The 18,831-nt window shown below is 43.5% G+C and overlaps 1 protein-coding gene across 1 annotated transcript in view; it reads left to right on the plus strand.

Annotated features, from left to right (window-relative positions):
- The window catches only part of LOC147626573 (putative calcium-transporting ATPase 11, plasma membrane-type), a 124,183-nt gene that overhangs the window by 37,960 nt on the left and 67,392 nt on the right, over positions 1 to 18,831 (plus strand). The window contains exons 2-3 of the mRNA XM_086816625.1: positions 13,338 to 13,401; positions 13,726 to 15,605. Coding sequence (XP_086672751.1) covers positions 13,338 to 13,401; positions 13,726 to 15,605 — 1,944 coding nt within the window. The remainder of the gene's footprint in view (positions 1 to 13,337; positions 13,402 to 13,725; positions 15,606 to 18,831) is intronic.

The raw sequence follows: 18,831 nt of genomic DNA on the forward strand, positions 1-18,831 counted from the left end.
TTCATTCTTTACCGCCTTTCTACTTGGGCTTTCACACCTCTCTCAACCTCTCAATGAGAGGAGGTGGTGATCCCGTCACTTTTGAAGAGCTCGTGGGTTTACTCTTGCAGGAAGAGCAAACAAGAGCAAAGTTATCGAGCAACCGTGGTGGAGAAAAGGCATTTACAGCCAAGAATAAGGGTAAAGCAAAGACCTTTAAGCATGGGGGACAACAATCTAGCAAGGCTGGTCATGGACAGCCCTCTTCTAGTGGTGAAAAACTCTGACAAAGGGGATGCAAACAAGCCCAAAAAGAAGGGCAAATGTCACTACTGCCATAAGCCTGGACACTACATCAGTGAATGTAGGAAAAGGATTGCAAAAGAGAAAAAGAAAGAAGCAGGCAATGCAGTAGTAGACTCTTCGGATGACAAAGCACAACAATCAGCTAATGTAATCCAGGAAGAGTACACTTTTTTGGTCACATGCACTAGTGACACACCAAGTGCTTCAGACACTGATATGTCTTGCATTGCATCTGACAGACAGAATGCATCATGGTATTTTGATAGTGGTGCTTCGAGCCACATCACTTCATGCAAAGATGTATTTCAGCACTTGGTTTATGCTTCAAATGGCCGCACTGTATCATGTGTAGATCATACCACATATCCAGTAAAGGGAATTGGTAATGTCATACTTATTGCAGCCAATGGTACCAATATATGTATGAAAAATGTATTGTATGTTCCAGGAATAAAGAAAAATCTGCTCTCCGTCTCAGCCATAAACGACCAAGGTTTAAAGGTTGAATTTGAAGATGGGAAGTGTTTGGTAAAAGACCCATCAAAGGGTTATGAAATAGTCACTTCTGGAACACGATACAAAGGCTTGTATAAGCTGGACAGCTATGACAAGCGCACTTATGATGCAAATACAGTGGCTGCCCACACTCCTGCTATGCATGATGCAGAGCTATGGCATGCTCGTTTTGGGCATGTAAATTTTCAGAGTTTGATGCTTTTGCAGAAGCATCATATGGTTGATAATATGCCGCCTCTTGAGGCTCCGCCAAGACATGTATGTGAGGGGTGTATTTTGGGAAAGATGCAACGAAAACCATTCCCCAAAGATGGAGCTGTTAGAGCTGAAAGTAAATTACAGCTCATACACAGTGATGTATGTGGTCCAATGTGGACACCATCCATAGGGGGGCATCTTTACTTTGTCACATTCATTGATGACTACTCCAGGTTTGCTTGGGCTTACCCTTTGAAAGCGAAAGCAGTTGTGTTTACATGCTTTCGACACTTTGTAGCAATGGCTGAAAATATGTGTGCATGTAAAGTCCAAACACTCCGCTCAGATAGAGGTGGAGAATACATGTCAAATGCATTCAAGGATTATATGCTTCAAAAAGGCATCAAACACCAATGTACTGTGCCTTAAGCAGAATGGTGTAGCTGAAAGGAAAAATAGATCTCTCATGGAGATGGCAAGATGCATGGTGAAAGCACAAAAGTTGCCTCACAAATTTTGGATAGAAGCTATAATGTGTGCAACTCATGTGTTGAACAGGTGTCCAACAAAAGCTTTGAAAACCATAACACCATTTGAGGCTTGGTATAGCCGAAAGCCAACAGTGGATTATATGCGTACATTTGGGTGTTTGGCATATGCACATGTGTCAGAACAACTCCGAACAAAGCTTGATGACAAAGCAATTAAATGCATTTTTGTGGGCTACAGCAATGAAAGCAAAGGATATCGTCTTTATAATCCAACTACACGAAGGATTTTTGTGAGTAGAGATGTGGTATTTGCTGAAAATTCAGAACAGCCCATGGTCAGCTTGTATAAAAGCAATGATACAGGCATACAGGACATGTTTGATGGACTTTTACCCATTGCAATTAGGGGGGATTCAGATCAGCCAGCCCCTACACAAGAAAATCCACATGTAGAACATGTGGACCAGCCAGCCATTCAGCCCCCTTCTGTGGAAGAAGTGGAAGATCTTGTTAGGGAAGAGCAAACAGCCATAGACACAGCCAAGTCAGTGCCAAGATGGTTGCTGAAAACTTTGCAAGAAAGCAAACTTGCAGCTCCACTCACAGGTAGAACAAGGGCTAGTTCCAGCCATGCTTTGAATGTACATTGTGGGGAGTCTGCATTCGCAATGGGTGGTCTCTTTGATTCAGAAGAGCCTTCTTCTTATGAAGAAGCACATGAGAATGAGCATTGGCTGCAAGCTATGCAAGCTGAAATTTCTTCTATCATAAAGAACAATACATGGGATCTTGTGGAATTGCCTAAAGGCAAGCATGTAATTGGAACAAAGTGGGTGTACAAAGTCAAAAGAAAGTCTGATGGTACTATTGACAGGTACAAAGCAAGACTTGTGGCTAAAGGCTACTCCGAGAAAAAGGGAATAGATTATGAAGAGACTTTTGCTCCTACTTCGAGAATGACCACAATAAGATCAGTGATTTCATTGGCTGCCCATAAAGGATGGAAAGTGCATCAATTGGATATCAAAACTGCATTCTTAAATGGGGATTTACAGGAGGAAGTATATGTAAATCAGCCCATTGGTTTTGTAGTTCCTGGTGAGGAACATAAAGTATGCAGGTTGCACAAAGCATTGTATGGGTTAAAGCAAGCTCCAAGAGCTTGGTATGATAAGATACATGCTCATCTAACCAGCCAAGGTTATGAGAATAGTCCAGCTGAAAGCACATTATATGTGAAGAAAACCAATGCCGATATTCTCATAGTCATCTTGTATGTAGATGACATGCTCATTACAGGTACAAGCAAAGCACAAATTTCAGATTTCAAAGCTGATTTGAAAGCTGAATTCGATATGTCAGATTTGGGGCCTTTACACTACTATCTCGGCATACAGTTTATGCATACAGATGATGGCATTGTTATGTAGCAAACTAAGTACATAAAAAGTTTGCTAAAAAGGTTTCACATGGATGAATGTAAGCCCATTTCTACTCCGGTAGAACCAAGTGTACGGCTTACTATGCATGATATTGGAGAGCCTTTTGAGGCCGGCCTTTATAGCCAGGCAGTGGGATGCCTCATTTACTTGTGTAACACGAGGCCAGACATATCTTTTGGAGTGTCTTTGTTGAGCAAATTCATGCACAGCCCAGGCACAAAGCATTGGCAAGCAATCAAACGCATTTTTCGATATCTTAAGGGTACCCTGGATCTTGGTTTGTTCTATCCCGGGGGGGCAGCTTGCAGCTTTATGCATACAGTGATTCAGATTGGGCTGGTGATTATGATACTAGGCAATCCACCAGTGGGAATTGTTTTTTTCTTGGCAGCTCATGCATATCTTGGTTGAGTAAAAAGCAACCCACTGTTGCTACATCTACTTGTGAGGCTGAGCACAGGGCAGTCTTTATAGCTACAGTAGATTGTGTATGGTTGAGGAGACTATTGGCTGATCTTCGTGAGTGTCAGCAGACACCCACCACCATTCTCACTGATAGCCGGCCGTGGCACGAAATCCAGTATTTCATGCACGTACCAAGCACATAGAGATTTATTATCACTATGTCAGAGAGAGGCTACATGCAGGGGAGATCAGTTTATCTTATTGCCCTACACAGGATAATGTTGCAGATCTATTCACAAAGGCTTTACCTCGAGAAAAGTTTGAACCTTTCCGCAAAGCTTTGGGCTTACTCTCATGCAGAGAGTGATCTGCTACCTTGTACAGGTTCACACTTCCACTACAGGGGGGATTTGTAGGCATATGCTCACTTATGGTAGTGCTATGTGTGAACAGGGCTTAACCAAGGACACTTTTTCCCATGTGGTTTTTCCCCTTGGACATCAAGTGTGAAAGGACACTAACATATAATATTTTGTACTTCTATATTATATGGATGTGGCACACATGCAAGGGTTGACTTGCATTTTGTGGATACCATACTAGCATGGCATGGGGGAGAGAGAGAGAGAGAGCATAGACGGAGGTTGCAGCGGCGGATTCGGATTATTCTTGCGAGGCATGCGGGACACCCAGTCAGGGTGCTTACCACAGAGGATATTGAGGAGATCCGCCAGTGTCCGATGCGGCACATATTATGAGATGGAGGCACCTCCATAGTGTACCCCTCCGTCCCACATGATATTGTATCCCCTCACTATATTCCACTCACCTCCATAGCGTACCCCCCCCCTCACTATATTCACACCCTATAAGGGTTTTTGTTTACCTTCCAGTTCCAGTTTCATTTTCTAGGTGCCAGTAGTATCATCTTTATTTTTCATTTTCTGGGTTTTTTTATCCAGACATTGTATCAGATCCACCATGATGTAACTTTTGGTCTCATAGGTCATTATGGCCTTTTGAAGACGTTAATATAACATTTCATTTCATTTCTCTCTCTCTCTCTCATTACTGTGTGTGAGCTTCTCTACCCTGCACCTAACCCTAATGTGCAGATTTGTGTGTGTGAGTGTGTGAGTCCAACACCCAACAAAAAAGTGATGAGATAACTTTCGCGTAGATCTGGACCAGTTTTAAACACGTGGACACTTGTTACATAGGCGCTTGCCAGATGGTCGCTTTTGTGACGCTTCATGATTTCGTATAAGTATTTTTTCGAAATTCACGTTGTAGAATGCTTTGTTAGAACATCTAACGTGTTTTGACAAAATTGTGTTGCAGGAGTTTTTTTTTGGTTTTGGTCATTTTCAGGTAGTTGCCATTTTCGTGGGTGAGTTTTAATTAGGTTAGAGGTGGAATTAGGAGTTTTTGTATGAGAGAGTTTTTTCATTTTGTACATAGCACAGCTTTGCTCGAGTGAAAATTTTGTGATTCGCATTATCTCACATCCGTTTGGTGACTCCAAAGTGGTTTTTGAGTGGTTTTGTGTTAAAAATGTGTCTAGGTTTTCGTGTCGAGACATCACAGGTCCTAAACGAAGGTCGAGGATAAAGATTTAGCCTCGGACGAACAAATACAAAGTCGAAGGGGAGGATGGAACGTTCGAGATGAGCTATTGAGCATCCTCATCGGGTTACCGAGGTGGAGTGGCGCACAATGAGAAAGGGCTGTTTTCCCAGTGTTAAAAAAAAAACGTAATCTTAAGGGAATGATGACCATGTGTAAAGAAGGCTTTCCGAACACGCTTAAAAAAAAAGACTACATCGTGAAAAATATGACACGCAGTTCGAGAAAGTCCAAAAAGAGCTACTTTTGGCTTTTCGTGGAAAGAAGAGGAACTTAGAGAAAAACGAAGAAGAATGAGATTGAGAGTGAGAGTGAGAGAGAGTGAGAGTGAGAGTGCGTGTGCGTGTGCATGTGCGTGTGCGTGTGTGAGTGTGAGTTCGTTCATGAGAGTGAGTGCGAGCGAGATAGCTCGGGGGTGGTTTGGGTGGTTCGAGCTCTTTCTTCCAAGAGTGCTTCATATCAAATTGTTGTAAGAACTTTCTTGATTATATACAGAGTTGTTCACCTTCTGTCTCGAAAATTTGTGCAAATTCTATTCTCTTTGAATTGTATATTGTCATTTTTTGAGCCGAAGCCTCACAGCTTTGCATGGAGGGGCGACTGACTTTTTCGGATCAAAAGCACTTGACAATCTAAATTTGCCAGAGCCTGCTAAAAGTGAGATTCTAGGTTGTTTTGAACACTTTTGAACTTAGCGCATATAGAAAGGAGAGCATGAAAGCTGGTTGACCATCTCAACAAGGGCTGCAGGGTTGGGTGATTGCATACATGCACTCACCAGGGTTGGTCATCAAGTTCCAAGCACTCAAAAGGGTTACGTGATATTTCCCAGGTGTCCTACAGGGCTGGTCGCACTGCCTACAGGCTAATTTTGACTTGGCCGCATAGCAACAGTGCGGGATATAGGTGGCTGAAGGCAGCCCAGATATGGGGGAACGCTGCTGATTTGGATTGGCTGTACAGTTCGTAGACTAGACAGCAGGGCTGCGTGTCAGATAAGAGGGGTGAATCTCTAGGTGCTTGTGAACTTGTATTTTGGAAGCAGACTCCGTTTGGTAATATTATTTTTATGGGGGGAGGGGGTTGGTCCCTAGTGTGGTGTATTGTGCAAATGCTTATTTGTTGTGGTTGTTGCTAATGTGATGATTATGTGCTTTTAATCTTGTTTATGGTGAATACAATTTCAAAACACGTGCCTATCTGTTTGATTTATAATTCTCTCCTATAACTATGTAGAGGGGATCGATGTACAATGTCCATGAGGAACCACTTGATGATGTTGGAGAACATTCTGTATGAATGAAACTCTGTTAAATATTAATAGTGATGAATGTGGAAATAAACAAGTGCTAGGTGGTGGCGTGAATTGGCACCTAATTCTAGGTTTATTAAAGTGGTTCTAGTGTGTGTGAACAGTCACTAGTGCTAGGTGGTTGTGTAAATTGGCACCTAATTCTAGGTTCAATAAAGCGATTCTAGTGTGAATAGTTGCTAGTGTGTGGGTTCTTTTGTGTGTGTGGGAAAGAGGATCCTATGTAAGCAATGAGTTATGTAGGTGACACTTCTTTGGGACACTTAGCATCAGAGTTTGACACGTGGTATATGTGATGGCAGCATATGAATACACCTTGTAAAGGGGAGTCTCTCTTATAAAAGGACCATTATTATAATGATTGAGTGTGCCTAATCATTTCAGTTTATTTCATGCCCTCTCTTCCTAATTGCTCTTGTAGACCTTGTGACTGATCCTAATTTCCAACATCTGGCTGGTATTAGAGCCTCTGCTAGTCTTGTGCGTTCACTGTTACGGAGATCCTGTTGTTGTCCGTTTCCACTGCCATCTTCAGCCGAGCTAGTGGACAACGCATCACTGCCACCCATCTCACCAACGGAGCTAGTTTTAGTGCAGGGTGAACCACTACCACTGGCGGCTCTGCCTAGCATTGGCTAAATTAGTGGCAGCTCCACGTAGATTCTGCGGCACTAAGCCCGTTTCTACCACATCACACTCAGAGTGTCATTCTCCCCTCCATGGGGTTATGGAGAATGGCAGTAGTGCCATTCTCTCCCATAGGGTTATGGAGATTGACACTAATGCCATTCTCCACCATGGTGTTATGGGGAATGACAATAGTGTCATTCTCTCCATGGGGTTATGGAGAATGGCAGTAGTGCCATTCTCCATTACTCCAAGAAAGGCACTAGTCCTATTCTCCATGACTTCAAGAAAGGCACATGGGATAATTTGGAATAGAACAAGAGAGAATGCCACTAGTGCTATTCTTCATATCTCCAAGAAAGACAGTGTGACTCCAAGAAAGACGTAGGGAGTCATTGGGAAGAATCGCACTAGTTTCATTCTCCCCCATGGGGTTATGGAGAATGGTGTAGTGGCATTCTCTCCCATAGGGTTATGGGCATTGATACTAATGCCATTCTCTACCATGGGGTTATGGAGAATGGCAGTAGTGGCATTCTTCCCACGGGGTTATGGAGAATGACAATAGTGCTATTCTCCATTACTCCAAGAAAGGTACTAGTCCCATTCTCCATGACTACAAGAAAGGCATATGGGATAATTTGGAATAGAACAAGAGAGAATGGCACTCATTCTTCATACCTCGAGACATAGTGGGGGAAGAACGGCACTGGTGTCATTCTCCATGACTCCAAGAACGATGTAGGGGGTCATTGAGAATAGGACAGGAGAGGTCATTGTGGAGAATGGCACTAGTGTCATTCTCCTCCATCGAGTTATGGAGATTGACACTAATGCCTTTCTCTACCATGGGGTTATGGAGAATGGCAATAGTGCCATTCTTTGCATGGGGTTATGGAGAATGGCAGTAGTGCTATTCTCCATTACTCTAAGAAAGACACTAGCCCCATTCTCCATGACTCCAAGAAAGGCATATGGGATAATTTAGAATAGAACAAGAGAGAATGGCTAGCCATTCTCCATACCTCCAAGAAAGACATAGTGGGGGAACAAGGGCACTAGTGTCATTGTCCATGACTCCAAGAAATGTGTATGGGGTCATTGGGAATAGGGCATAAATCCGGCAATCAGAATTCTTGCCGTGTTGGTTGTTGGTGTTGCTCACTCTTCCGTCCTTGTCTCTGTGTTCTACGCTTGTCGTTGCTCCATTTCTAGCGACATTATCACTATGAGGAGGAATATTAATAGTGATGAATGTGGGAATAAATAGGTGTTAGGTGGCTGTTTAATCTGGCACCCAATTTTTAGATTTAATAAAGTGGTTCTAGTATGTGTGAACATCTACTAGTGTGTGGGAACAACCTCTTAAGAGGATCTTATGTAAGCAATGATGTATGTAGGTGACACCTCTTAGAGACATGTTCTAGTATGTGTGAACATCTACTAGTATGTTTGAATATCTACTAGTGTGTGGGAACAACCTCTTAAGAGGATCTTATGTAAGCAATGATGTATGTAGGTGACACCTCTTAGAGACATGTGGCATCATCGCTTGACATGTGGCATATGTGATGGCAGCATATGAATACACCTTGGGGGGTCTCTCCTATAAAAGGACCATTATCATAATGAAATGTTTTCTTAATCATTTCAATTGTTTATCTCTTGTGCCCTCTTGCTAATCACTCTTGTAGACCTTGTGATTAATCCTAATCTCCAATAGACTCATCATGTGTCGTCCTCCTTGATGACATAGTATAGGGAGGTAATCTTCTTTGCTTAGGGAGGTGATACTTTGCGGCATTGGAGTACTGTGGATGTGGAGCTGTTGAGATGATAGATGGGATCTAGAGGGGTGGGGTTGTTTGGATCTCTGAAGGTATTGTGCACAAACTATGGTGACTTCACGTGTAGGAGGAGCTAGCGGGTCTTGATGGTAGACTCGGATGTCTCGTTGGGAATCTTTGTTCCCTATGATGTCGTGTGGGTTGAGTATCTATCATAGTCAAAAAGGTTGGGAGGGGGTATGTGATAGATGTTTGTGTTGTGTCCCACTTCTTGACTTGTTGCCTCGGTAGTTTGTCTCTATGATGATTTAGCTCTAGTATATATAAGCCCATACATCTTTGATCTTTGTTATGCATCACTTGTGACAAAGGCTATAATCCTTCCCTTGGGAGATATTAGAAGTGTCTCCGTATCTTGTAGTAAATTGCACATTGAAACATGCAGAGCTTCTTTGACTTCGTCTCCCTAGTGATACGAAATCTGCATATCTGTGCATTCCAGGGGATGTCCTCTGCTCTCTTCGTCTCAATTTGAAGGCGATGTGATGATACTCTTAGATGGCCAATGGAAATCCCCAAGGTATGGGATGTTAAATAATAGTGATTAATGTGGGAATAAACAAGTGCTAGGTGGTTGAGTAAGCTAGCACTGAATGTAGATCTTAAGTAAAGTGGCTCCAATGTGTGTGAACAACTGCTAGTATGTCCTAGGCAAACACCTTCACCACCTGTGCTATCACCTCATTGGCTCCATTGCAGATCATCTTACCAAGGTAACGGACCTAAAAGATCAGGTGTTGAATATAGATGAGATAGTTGATAACAGAAAATTCATCACCACCATTCTTAACTCCTTACTTGAGTTCTATCAGAGTTCCATACTTCTTTGAATCTCTCTATGAGAGGAGGAGGCAATGCTATATCCTCTGAGGAGTTGGTTGGATTACTTCTCCAAGAGGAGCAGAGACAAGGAAGAACAGATCTAGGGGTGATCCAAGCAAAGGAAACCAAATTTACTTCTCTAGGGACAAAAGCAAAGTGGACTCGTCTCGTAGGGTGACACTAAGAAGAAGAAAGGAAAGTGTCACTATTGCCACAAGCCAGGGCACTCCATCGAAGAGTGTCGGAAGAGGCTTGCAAAGCTGAAAGCCGATGAAGACTCTGCAAACTCTGCTTCTTCTACCTCCAACTACAAGAAGCAGCAACTAGAAGATAAAGTAAACCTAGTCCTGGATGATTGGGCTTTCTAGCCACATTATCACTATGGGGGGGAATGTTAAATAATATTGATTAATGTGGGAATAAACAAGTGCTAGGTGGTTGAGTAAACTAGCACTGAATGTAGATCTTAAATAAAGCGGTTCCAATGTGTATGAACAACGCGAGTATGTCTTGTGTGGGAATAGGCTCTTAAAAGGCATATGTTGTGGCATCATACTGTGGAATCATTTTTAGCATATGTGGTGGCATCACATCTAGCATATGCTTTAGAATATGTAATGAGGTCTCTCCTATAAAAAGGACCTACTTCTATAATGAATTCATGCTTTCCACTACATCTTGTACTTTCTCAATCCCTTTAATCTTGTGGTGATTATCTTGTTGATTATCATCTCTCTCTCTCTCTCTCCTCCCCACTAGTACTCAAGGCACTAGTCAACATGGGACATATGTCTGGGGAAATATCTGGGTCTCTCAATGAATCCATCTTTAGTGATGCTCATTGTGACATGCATGGAGAAGCTGAATCGTGATTAACGTTAAGCACATGAGAGATTTAGGTAATCTACCTTGCAAGGCAGAACATAGAAGGAGAGAGAGACCTAAGTTATTGTTTATCTTCAAAATATGAATACATACAATGATGTTTACCGGTCTACACGTATCTTCAAAATATGAACACTCATGAAGTGCTCTCTATAAAGTTGAAGCTTCGGGAGAGCTCTTCTTGGGATACAAAAGCAACTTCCCCCACCAAACAAACCACCCTTACATTACAAAGTATTTTTGTTGATATTTGCAAATATTTGTTACCTCTCAGTGCTCACACTGGGACGTTGGTGTTAACAATTAATTGTTGTTCGTCTCTTTGTATTTGTTGTTTCTTGGTGGAAGTTTTGTACTACCGTCAAAACCTTCACCCTATCGCAAGATCTCTTTCATTGGGAAGTCACCTTCTTCCAATTGCTGAATCGAACCACTTGGTGCATCCACAAAGCTAATAGTGTCTTTCGTTTCTAGCTCATTGGGGCTTAAAATCATAGTTGCATGCAATGGAAATGGATGATTTTTCCACAACAGAAACGGCTTGAAACTAGGAAACGGAAATGGTTAGGAAACGTCATGTCTTAACGTTATATAAAAGATGACAATGAAAAAAGTTGAGAGAAATAGAGGAGAAACTTGGGATAGATCATAATATGATAGAGATAACAAGGAAAATTTGGGGAAAATCAAAACTTACAAGGGGAAGGGGAAAATCCCACATGATATAAAGAAACGGGGAAACGGAAACGAAAATGGCTCCTCTTGACAAAGGGAGTTTTTGCAACTTTACTATTTCCTGTTACTAAGCTTAAAATGCTAGCTGTGAGTGGTGTGATTTGAAGCTTGGCAAAAAATTTCTTGGATTGTCTCACCTCATGATAGCAAAAACACATGTTTTCTAATTTATGAGTCTCCATACATCTTGCACTAAAAGTCCTCAATTGTTTCACTTCCTTCTTGACGGTACCCACCTTTGGTTCTTGCTGGTTTCAATTCTTGGACTGCAAGAACCAATCGCTTGTTGAAGATTGTTGGCACCATTCTCTCCAAGTAGCATTGAATATTCCACCGAGCTAGTGTGGAAGATGACAAGCTGGTTCTCATCCGACTCCTGTAGATGAACCAATGCTGGACTCTAGGCAAATTGTGCTATAGATTCTGTTTCCTTCTCCTGATTTTTTTTGAACATGCATCTGTTACTTTCGTCCATGTTTGACAAAGTTGAGGATGATTTTAAATCGCTGTCTAAAAATGTTGTCAAGAAAATTTGTGAGTAGAATAAAGAGGAATATTTTCTTTGAGCCTACCCATGCACACCGTCCTAGAGAATCAGAATGTTATAGATGCATGATTGCATTAGACCTCTAATGTTCAACCTTCTAGCATGCTAGGCATCAAGTTATACTAAACAGATTCCCAACTTGAAAAATTGCATCAGATGGGTCATAAAAGGAGCTACTTTTAATTTCAATATAGCAAACATCAACCCTTTGCAAGTCAAATTGAGTGCAGATCATTCTACCATGAAAAACAACTTCACCATACTTGAATAAACCTTTGACTATCACTGTCCACGACTGAATTTGATGGAGTATAGAATAAAAACGTTTACTCAATCTGGCTATTTTATGAACTCATCTAAGAATGCCCAACCAGTGAATTTATTCTAAGCTAATTAGGCATATAACCTTTCAGACACATGAAATCACTAAAGAAAACAGGCCGACATTCATAAGGTAATAAAATAGTAGATATTTGGGATTTGTCCTCAAGTCATTACTTCGGACAGTCACCTTGTGATATTCCATTTCCTTAGATGGACAGGACTTTGGCATATTTGGACTACACAGAATGGGTTCATCTTTGATTCCTTGTCTGGAATACATGGGCACATTCTACGTATCCGCGGTTTGCTGCTTTGGCAGTTTACTTCTCTTCTCTCAGCTCAGCTACTGGATGCAGATGTTATTTTGTTATGGTCTACGGCGGCTCGGCTGGCTCATCTTTGATGCTTTTATCTGGGATGCTTATTTGGCTAGGATTCTTATTAGTGTACAGGTTTGCATGGTCATGATCCTTTAGAGGATCTTTTGTGGGCTTTTTTTGGGGCCATAGGTTCTGTGTGAGCCATGTGGCTGATGTACATTTTTACATATAATATAAAACACCATTTCACGAAAAAAAAAAAGAAACCTTTGGAGGGTTTTGTGGGCCAGCACCATGACTTACATGTAGATTTTGAAATAGGTGCAGTTGCTATGGAAACTGAATGACCAAGCGCATGACTGCATCTTCTAATATTTACATATTCCCCCCCCCCCCCCCCCCCCCCCCCCCGCGCCCCCCGCCTCTGTGCACCCTGTGGCAGTCTCTGAGAGCAGCCAGCATGTCCAGAATCTAGTGAAGAAGGAAGGGCATGGAGAGGAAAGGATGAGTGTGCATTATCAACCATTGCCTTTGCCCTTTCAGATATTGAAAATACGCATGATCAAGCATTTGTGTGTGTGTGTGTGTCTATTCACCCTGGGAATGATTCATCGAGCCTAAGGTAAATTAATATTGGTAATACTCAAAGGATACTGGATAACTAGGATGGGGGAGGCGCTGCTTGGCAACAATGGTCATTGTTTTTTTAATGTGCAAATGCCAAGGTGCATGTGTTAGGATGATGACTGCTTCGGTTTGTTATCAAGACAAAAGAACCTGATTTTTTTTTCTCATGGATGCCATAATTATTTGAAGGCAGGCAGGAAGCAAAAAAATGTATCTGACAGTTTTGAGTGTTTTTGCAAACATGTGTATTTTTACCTTTCCATCTTTAAGGGTGCTGATCACAAGGTTCACAAAAGTTGATAACAATGATTCCATGCCGCTTTTGTAGGCCAAGGATAAGAGAGATTTTAAGGTTGCTGTCTTAGCTACTCAAGCAGCACTCTTTTTTATGGGTACCACTTCCTCCTCCTTGTGTAATTTAATTCACGCACGCATGCACGCACACACATACACATGCACACACACATGCTTTCAATAAAGTCAAAAGCATTCAGATTTTTCCTACATATCCCTTTATATGGTCTCTATTTGTACTCGCAATCTGCTATTTTTATAAGCACATATACAAGGAGAGTTTGACTTCTTGTTTCAGCAGAAGCATCATAGACATCTTTGATGGTGCAGCTACTTGTTTATACACATGTATACCTGCATGCTAGCGTAAGAGACAGGTGTACATGCCTGATAATTTGCTGGATATTGCTGTTGTTTTCTAGGAAAGAGGCTCAAGGTTACTGCAGAGCAGTTGGAATTGTTACAGGGCAACTTTGAGCTGTATAAACAGCTAGGTGGGCTAGAAGGTATCAGTAGTAAGCTTGATGTCCACGGTTGGGAGCAGGGAATCAGTGATAGTGAGGCAGATATCAAAGAAAGGCGAGAGGATTTTGGTGTCAATGAATATGATGAGAAACCTCCTCGAGGTTTCTGGGTATATGTTTGGGAGGCATTCCAAGATCTAACACTTATTATCCTAGTAATATGTGCAGTAATCTCCCTAGCTGTTGGCATTCCAACGGAGGGAATAAGCCAAGGTTGGTATGATGGTGTGGGGATTCTTCTCAGTATAATGATTGTTGTGTTTGTTACAGCTGCTAGTGATTATAGACAGTCCCTCCAGTTCCGGGATCTGGAGAAAGAGAAGAAGAAAGTAAAAGTACAAGTGGTTCGTGATGGGATGAGAAAGACTGTCTATAACTATGACCTTGTAGTGGGAGATGTAGTGCTACTTTCAACTGGTGATCAAGTTTGTGCTGATGGCATTTTTGTATCGGGCAATTCTTTGACAATTGATGAATCAAGTCTGACAGGTGAGAGTCGACCGGTGCACCCGAATTCAGAGAAACCTTTTCTTCTATCTGGAACCATGGTTCAAAACGGAGAGGGCAAGATGATAGTGACGGCTGTTGGGATGAGAACTGAATGGGGAAATCTGATGTCAAAGCTTAGTGAAGGTGGCAACAACGAGACACCATTACAGGTCCGCTTGAATGGAGTGGCAACTGTAGTGGGAAAAATTGGCCTGGTCTTTGCCCTTCTTACTTTCTTTGTCCTTTTGATTCGATTTCTCATTGTGAGATATGAAGAAGGTTTTAGCCACTGGAGAGCGGCGTATTTTCTCGATATTGTGAACTATTTCGCCACTGCAGTCACCATACTTGTCGTGGCTGTGCCTGAGGGACTTCCACTTGCTGTGACTTTGAGCCTTGCCTATGCCATGCAGCAGATGATGAAGGATAAGGCCCTTGTTCGCAACCTATCAGCATGTGAGACAATGGGCTCGGCTACATGCATTTGCAGTGATAAGACGGGGACATTGACCACTAATCATATGACTGCTGTAAAACTATTCTGTGCCGGATATGTAGATGAGGTGGAAAAAGCAGGATCAAATTTCTCTGAGGGAGCTTTGGGACTTTTTCTGGAGGCATTGTTTGTGAACACGAGTGGGGATGTTGTCGAGCATAATGGTCAGCGTGAGATACACGCATCGCCCACAGAATCGGCGATTCTAGAACTCGGTCTGGCCTTCGGTGGACATTTTAAAGAAGTCAGATCAAGGTGTGAAACTGTCCGAGTTGAGCCCTTCAGCTCGGAGGCAAAGAGAATGTCAACTCTAGTGAAGTTAAACAATGGAAGGTACAGGTCTCATTGCAAAGGTGCTTCAGAAATCGTGCTGAGTATGTGTGATGATAGGATGGATGAAAATGGGGCATCTGTTCATTTAGATTCTGCAGAAGTTTGGGAGTTGAAAGAAGTGATCCGAACCTTTGCCCGTGAAGCTCTCCGCACACTATGCTTTGCCTATAGAGACCTTGACAGCTTGCCTGAGAATGATGAAGAGTTGCCAAAGGCTGGTCTTACCTTCGTGGCCATTGTTGGAATCAAAGATCCTGTTCGACCTGGAGTAAAAGAAGCTGTAAAGCTTTGCTTTAAAGCTGGAATAAAAGTGCGTATGGTTACAGGGGATAATATAGAGACTGCAAGTGCGATTGCCCGTGAGTGCAACATCCTCACAGAAGATGGGATTCCTGTAGAAGGTTCTGATTTCAGGCGTTGGAATCTTGTGGAAATGATTGAAAAGGTTCCCAAAATGCAGGCAAGTTCGTTTCTTTGCTCATATCTCACCTTTGCATGCAATCTTTAGGGCTGTTTTGAAATGGTGGGCTTACTTGCTAACAGGTTCTTTTGTGCTGCTATTACGAGATGTTCTCTTATCCCTGGAGGTGTTTTTGGTGTACGTGCTTTTATCACTCTCCTGGATGCTCTTGCAGCTGAAAGTGGATAACGTGTGGTACCAAGAACTCATCCCCCTCCCTCCTGCTGTGTGTTGTCTATCGCTCTCTTCTTAGGCCTTAGCTATTCTCTCCTACATTTGCTTTTCCCATGCACTATCTGTGGCTGTTACCCAGCAAGTAAGCCCTGGCCTTTCAGCCCCCCCTCCTACTGCCCTTCATTTCCTGTGCCTCCTACTTAGCCCCTCATTCACCTTTCTTCTCCTGCTGATAGTCTTGGCATCTGTTTTGTGCCCTTCGCTGCCTCCCCTCTCCCCTCTTCAGCTTACTGCTCCCCTGGCCCTTGTGCCTCCACCTGTCTTCCACTTCCTCTTCATCCCTGCTTTTTTCTTTACGCCTCTCCCATTTACTTGGCTCTTTTTACCAGCTGGCTGCCTGTTTGCTTCCCAGTCCCCGGTTTGCCCTGCTGTGGGCCTTATTTGTGGCCTGCCCACTGATTGAGGCTGAGTGCTTCTTATTGGGTTCTCTTGCCACTTGCTGCTTGCAATAGGTCAGGATGCCGCCAGAGCCATAAAAGGAGTAGCGCGGGTTTTTCCCTCTTCTCCCACCTCCGACCCTACAGGGGGTTGAGGAGAGAGGGCCTCGCCACCGGCCCCCTCCTTGCCCTTTGGAGTGGAGGGTTTTACCCAATGATCCTGCAGAACAGCCTTAACCCATTACAGTAGGAGAAGGTACACCATATCCCCTCCTCCCACCCCCACCCCCACGCCCACGCCCACGCCCACCCCTCCCTCCCTCCCTCCCTCCCAAAAGCGCCCCCCCCCTTCTGGGGTCCCGTGCATCTGTTGGGAACATGCCCTCTAAACCACCTGTGGCTAGCAAATCTGAGTAGAGCCCACCATCAGGCTCACCCCTGAGCATGGCGTCATATACCACCAGTTTACACCCCTCCGATGTAAGCACAAATTAGTCCTAGTAGGGCCACAAGCCGAGGTTTGAGCAGCCTGCACCCTCAAGGCCTGCTCATCACATACCACGCCCGCCTAATCCTTACGACTGTCACTGGTGCAGCTAGCTAGTGGGCCAGGCAGAAGCTCAGACCCTTGGAAGTTGGGAGGCCCCTCTCCCAAGGTAGAGTTCCACAAATGAACTCTCCCAAATGAACCATAAACCCAACTATGTAGCCCATAACTAGTTCACACTAAGTAAATCTGGCAGCTGGCCTCTATACTAGCCTCATTATGTCCGAACATGGGACATAACCATTCTCCCCTCCTAACAAGAGGAAGACTGGGAGACAAAATCTGGATATTGGCGTTCAAGTGAAGTAACATTCTCCCAAGGGTTCTCTTCATTTGCACGATCTCTCCATCGAATCAACCATTGAGAAATTGATTTGTTTCTAAGGGTTTGGTAAACCCATTGGCCTTCTTCCAGGAGTCTAGCTGATTGCTTTTGGCTCGCATAAAATTGGGCTCTATCCTGCACTCTTTATGCTCTCTTGCAAACTGTAGCATCTCTTGGTGCTGTTTCAAGAAATCAACCACAGCACCAACTCGAACTTTCTCTAAGCCAATCATCCATGGGGCTTTAGGCTGATAGCAATAAATCAGCATAAAGGGCTCATCCTAGTAGCAAAATGCTTAGCACTATTGTAAGCAAACTCTACTCTTCCGAGTCAGACTGTCTCACAGAGACATGCACGCAGCATGTCCTCCATTGTCTGATTTACACACTGTTTGTTCATCAGACTTAGGATGATCATACGAGCTCATACTCAGTTTTGGTTGACTGTGGTACCTTAGGGTGAGAGTGCAAGCACACAACTAATGGGGGGGGGGAGAAATGAAATGAAATGTTATATTAACGTCTTCAAAAGGCCATAATGACCTATGAGACCAAAAGTTACATCATGGTGGATCTGATACAATGTCTGGATAAAAAAACCTAGAAAATGAAAAATAAAGATGATACTACTGGCACCTAGAAAATGAAACTGGAATTGGAAGGTAAACAAAAACCCTTATAGGGTGTGAATATAGTGAGGGGGGGGGGGGGGGGGGGTACGCTATGGAGGTGAGTGGAATATAGTGAGGGGATACAATATCATGTGGGACGGAGGGGTACACTATGGAGGTGCCTCCATCTCATAATATGTGCCGCATCGGACACTGGCGGATCTCCTCAATATCCTCTGTGGTAAGCACCCTGACTGGGTGTCCCGCATGCCTCGCAAGAATAATCCGAATCCGCCGCTGCAACCTCCGTCTATGCTGGGATGCCCTCCTCCGTAGTCGTGGGCGTCTGGACCACCCAAGCTCAATCGCATGATCAATCAGTGTACCTCTGGTGTGGGCGGTATCCATGTCCTGCTGCTGCTGTGGTCCATCTGGCGCAGTGATGGCTGGACTAAAGAAGTCTGTAATGTGCCTCTGAGTCTGGCTCTCTGTGCGCCTAAGCAGGCTATCTCTATGTCTCCCCAGCGAGAGAGAGAGAGAGAGAGAGAGAGAGAGAGAGAGAGAGAGAGAGAGAATGAAATGAAATGAAATGAAATGTTATATTAACGTCTTCAAAAGGCCATTATGACCTATGAGACCAAAAGTTACATCATGGTGGATCTGATACAATGTCTGGATAAAAAAACCCAGAAAATGAAAAATAAAGATGATACTACTGGCACCTAGAAAATGAAACTGGAAATGGAAGGTAAACAAAAACCCTTATAGGGTGTGAATATAGTGAGGGGGGGGGGGGGGGGGTATGCTATGGAGGTGAGTGGAATATAGTGAGGGGATACAATATCATGTGGGACGGAGGGGTACACTATGGAGGTGCCTCCATCTCATAATATGTGCCGCATCGGACGCTGGCGGATCTCCTCAATATCCTCTGTGGTCAGCACCCTGACTGGGTGTCTCGCATGCCTCGCAAGAATAATCGCAATCCACCGCTGCAACCTCCGTCTATGCTGGGATGCCCTCCTCCGTAGTCGTGGGCGTTTGGACCACCCAAGCTCAATCGCACGATCAATCAGTGTAACTCTGGTGTGGGCGGTATCCATGTCCTGCTGTTGCTGTGGTCCATCTGGCG

This window comes from Cibotium barometz, chromosome 22 (genome assembly GCF_041138505.1).
Source record: "Cibotium barometz isolate CiBa-2024 chromosome 22, ASM4113850v1, whole genome shotgun sequence".
Lineage (NCBI taxonomy): Eukaryota > Viridiplantae > Streptophyta > Polypodiopsida > Cyatheales > Cibotiaceae > Cibotium > Cibotium barometz.